This window comes from Malurus melanocephalus, unplaced genomic scaffold, assembly GCF_030028575.1.
Source record: "Malurus melanocephalus ecotype Western Australia unplaced genomic scaffold, MMel_1.1 scaffold_128, whole genome shotgun sequence".
NCBI classification, from domain to species: domain Eukaryota; kingdom Metazoa; phylum Chordata; class Aves; order Passeriformes; family Maluridae; genus Malurus; species Malurus melanocephalus.
In genome coordinates this window covers 1,228,931-1,233,072 of record NW_026623360.1, presented here as the reverse complement: position 1 = coordinate 1,233,072, position 4,142 = coordinate 1,228,931, and the positions used below count along the sequence as shown (strand labels likewise).

General features: G+C 42.2%; 1 protein-coding gene across 1 annotated transcript in view; it reads left to right on the top strand.

The window, feature by feature from the left end:
- Positions 1-4,142, top strand: part of LDHB (lactate dehydrogenase B) — an 11,669-nt gene extending 7,527 nt beyond the window's left edge. Inside the window, exons 5-8 of the mRNA XM_057370537.1 lie at positions 488-661; positions 1,943-2,060; positions 2,929-3,052; positions 3,794-4,142. Of these exons, the coding sequence (XP_057226520.1) occupies positions 488-661; positions 1,943-2,060; positions 2,929-3,052; positions 3,794-3,961 (584 nt within the window). The 3' untranslated portion in view covers positions 3,962-4,142. The remainder of the gene's footprint in view (positions 1-487; positions 662-1,942; positions 2,061-2,928; positions 3,053-3,793) is intronic.

Below are 4,142 nucleotides of genomic sequence, written 5' to 3'. Positions count from 1 at the left end.
GGTAAATGTAAAAACTCCTTAGTGCACAAATCAAGAAATGAAACTGAAGGAATTACCAGCTACAAAGACTATGTAAATCTCAACATTTTCATTGTAAATAGTTTTACCTGTTATTGTGATGGTGAACTGGAAGGAAACATTACTTCAGGAAATTGCTGGAATGTTTTAGCCACATGAGATCAGTCCCAGTTCTGAATAACCTGGGGCTTTAACTGTTACATAAAAAGTGTGTCCAGCCATAGCTGGTAGGAGTCTAATCTCCAAAGACCTTCCACAAATTTTCATAGGACCCACCAAGCTCCTGTTTAAAATTTCAAGCAGTGCCTCCATTTTAATCCCTCAAATAGTCAGACCCAAAGTCCTTTGACTCATGAGCACAACCGTGTTTCCAGTCCTCCTGATTGCCTGGCTACACTCAGTAAGGTAATCGTGGGACCATTCTTGGTGTGAGTGGAGTTTCATTTACCATGCATGCTTTTCTTTTCAGTGGATATATTAACCTATGTCACATGGAAGCTGAGCGGGCTGCCAAAACACCGTGTGATTGGAAGTGGCTGCAATCTGGACACGGCCAGATTCCGTTATCTGATGTCTGAGAGACTTGGGATCCATCCAAGCAGCTGCCATGGCTGGATCTTGGGAGAGCATGGTGATTCCAGTGGTAAGGAGCAGTTTTGACCTCACTGGGAATGAGTAGTACGATATTAGAGGTTGAGGCCTGAGCTRTGTTATGGGATTCTGTAGGAACAGAAACAGCTGAGCTTAAGTAACTGGTACTTTGCTGTATTTTTATGAAGATTAGAGTTGAKAGAAGGCCAGGACATCTACCTGCACGTATTAAATACCTGTGGTTGTGGCCGTATGATTAAACGCTGGACCGAAAAGGCCAATTTTGTGAGCTGAAGTTGTGTCCCAAAGCCTACAGGTTGCTACTTCTCTTCATCCTCTGTTTTTGGAGTACAATTCCATAGCCTATAGTACAGTTCTCCTCTGAGAGCATTATCAGCACTTGCTAGGTCAATGGCAGAGCTTGTTGGTTTAGCAATCCAGATTCAGGCTAACAAAATTATCCCTCACCTTATTTTGCAACTTTTTTTCCTTGCCATTTAGAGCAAAGATGGTTTTAAAACCTTGTGAAATCAAAGAAGTTAATCTTAGTTCAGTTCCTGTATTCCAGGTCTGCAATGATGCAGCAGAACATTTATGTAGGTTGGTACTGTTTTTATATTTTCATGCTGTGTGTGTCTAAGGGAGCCACCTCTTCAATGTCCCATTGCATTTGATCAAAGTACAGTGTCTGATCAACAACAGCAGTTATTGTAGCCAGCCCTACACCAATGAAAGCAGAGTTTGGCTGAGCTTATGCAGTGCTAATCCTGTGACATTATCATAGCTGCTTTTGCTTTGAAGTAACTCAGAATTCCTACTTATTTCCCAGGAACAAAGTCTGAGCCTGCCTCTAAGCTTCCAGGATGCAGGGAGAGATGCAAATTCCTGTCTTGATATTCTCAGTTTGTGTATTGCTACCCTCTTGCTCATGTATATAAAAATAGGCTTCTTGAAGGTTGACCCTAATAGTGATCAGTGAAACAGCAAATACGTCCATCCTGCAGTTTTGAGTAAAATTAGTTTTAAAAGGTTGGGTAGCTAAGATAGGTCTCTTCACTAGAATTTGATGTTTCTGACTTCAGAAACTTCCAGGGTCTGAAAGTTCTGCTGTCAAATGTTAGAATTGACTTGTTAAAATGCCAGTACTAAAATAGTCTCATATTTGACTCCTGGAGTTCTCAGATTTAACTGTAGCTAAATAAAGACTTAAAATCTGCTTCAACCACTGTTGTGGTTCTGGCTGCTGCTGCTTTGTTTCCAATTATTTTTGCTAGGAGAGGTGGAGGGGGAATTGCCAAGTGCTGTTAACACTGATGTCCTGCCTCTCTTGCAGTGGCTGTTTGGAGCGGAGTTAATGTGGCAGGGGTTTCCCTCCAGGAGCTGAATCCTGCCATGGGAACTGACACAGATCCTGAGAACTGGAAGGAGGTCCACAAGCAAGTGGTTGCAAGGTATGATGACCTGAGTGATGATGTGAGTGGATGCCATGCTGAAAGCAGCTTGTCTGCACTCTGCTGTGGTTRTGCTGCAGCTTTCATGGCCTCTTAGGTAGAGGGTTGCTTGAGTGAGTAGAGCTGCTGGTTTATACACAGAAAAGCAGGATTTCAGCTGGTAAGCTTCATTATCCTGCAGTGAGACAAGCTATTGCATAACAAACCCACTCAAGTGATGTARCACCTAGAACTGTACTCATTTTCCCACATGGAGCTTCTTAAATGGGTAACTTCGTTCAGAGGGCACAAGAGCAGGAAAAGGTAACAGGCTTCTGTGAGCAGAGTGTTGGAATTGGGGACAATTCAGTTCATGGATGCAGGAAGCTTTGTGTGCAGCTTACTACATGTTCCTAACTCATTTGTGGAATGAGTATATACTCGTTAACACTCACTGGGATAAATTATGTGCAGWTGCTGGCTCAAAACAGGATGTGAGTGTAGGTGGTGCATTGACTCTAAATGTTTACCTATTCCATTGTGCCCCTGACTGAAATAGAGACCTTGTCAGTTATGTGTAGTTTTCTACTTAACACTACCAACTCTTCCTAGATGGGAGCTTATTTTCTTTTCAGCTAATTCTGTGAGAATAGATTCTTTATTGTAAATTGTAAAGAGGATTCTTTATTGTAATGCAGACTCCATGCTTTATCCTGCAATGCTGAAACACGTAACTCTCCTACTTGGACATTTTAGTTCTTAAACTTACAGTGTATTGCAAGAATTTGAAAATTTTTAAATGGGTAATATTCACTGGTTTCAGGAGTTGTAATTTGCAGTGTCTTGCTTGAAGACATCTTAATGCAGTTGTATTTCAATGTTTCCTTAGTGCCTAYGAGGTGATCAAACTCAAGGGTTACACAAACTGGGCTATTGGCCTTAGCGTGGCTGACCTCTGTGAGACCATGCTGAAGAACATGTGCCGGGTTCATTCAGTCTCCACACTGGTAAAGGTAAGGAGTAGGATCTAATTGGACATTCTTGTTAATTTTGTTGTTGTGGATGAGCTAAATAGTCTCAGTTAGCAAAGTGCTGAACAAAGAAAGCTCTGAATTTTTTACTCGAGTTTCAGATGGGAGCTTACTATGGCTGTTTTTYCTAGGCTGACCTCTTAGCCTACTCCTCTCATGAGTATGGAGCTGAAAATAAAGTTCTCTGTGTGCTACTACCCTTGTGTGAAGCTTTGCCACATGTAGCATACAGATTCCTTGAAAGGAAGTCTCAGTGTAAAAGTGGAAAACTTCTTGGAGGCCCAATTATGATTCCAGGAACCACTGCCCAGCAAAAGTGCTGGGGAGCAGAGCTRTCTCCTTTTATAGCTGGTGTAACTGACTGCATCTGGTCTGTACACTTCCACAGCCTCTCGTACAGCAGGGACTAAGCAGGGAGAACTGCTCCCTCTGTTGACCTGTCCTAATCGTGTGTCTGAATCTTTTCAGCTCCTTGCTGTATGTCGCTAAAAGTGAGATGGTTTGAAGGTGGGGTTTCTTCTATCAGCTTTCTTGGTATAGCTAGGCATTTGGTCCAAAATAGCTCTGTAGTATTTATTTTCTCAAATATGTTGTGACTGAAATTTTTTTGCAGGTTGTAAAATGATAATTTTTGAGCGCTGCTCTCAGGAGGTTGCCTGCAATATAAAACAATCACAGATCTGTAGTCAGTGGCCCGTGTCTGATCTCTTTTGTTTGTGGCAGGGCATGTATGGCATTGAGAATGATGTCTTCTTGAGCCTGCCTTCTGTCCTAAGTGCCTCTGGCTTGACAAGTGTCATCAACCAAAAGCTGAAGGACGATGAGGTGACCCAGCTGAAGAAGAGCGCAGATGCACTGTGGAACGTCCAGAAAGATATCAAGGATCTGTAACTTGTGAATGTTCAGTTTAAGCAATAGGAAACCTGCATGTTGTGTGCAGATGTGGGCTCTGCTCACTATATATCTCAATGGTTAACATTAAATGCTCTTCCAGACTTTTCGTCCATGGTAGCTGAACTTATGCTTGCTGTAACGCACAAACCTTACGAACAAATAAAGCAATTTTCAGGCA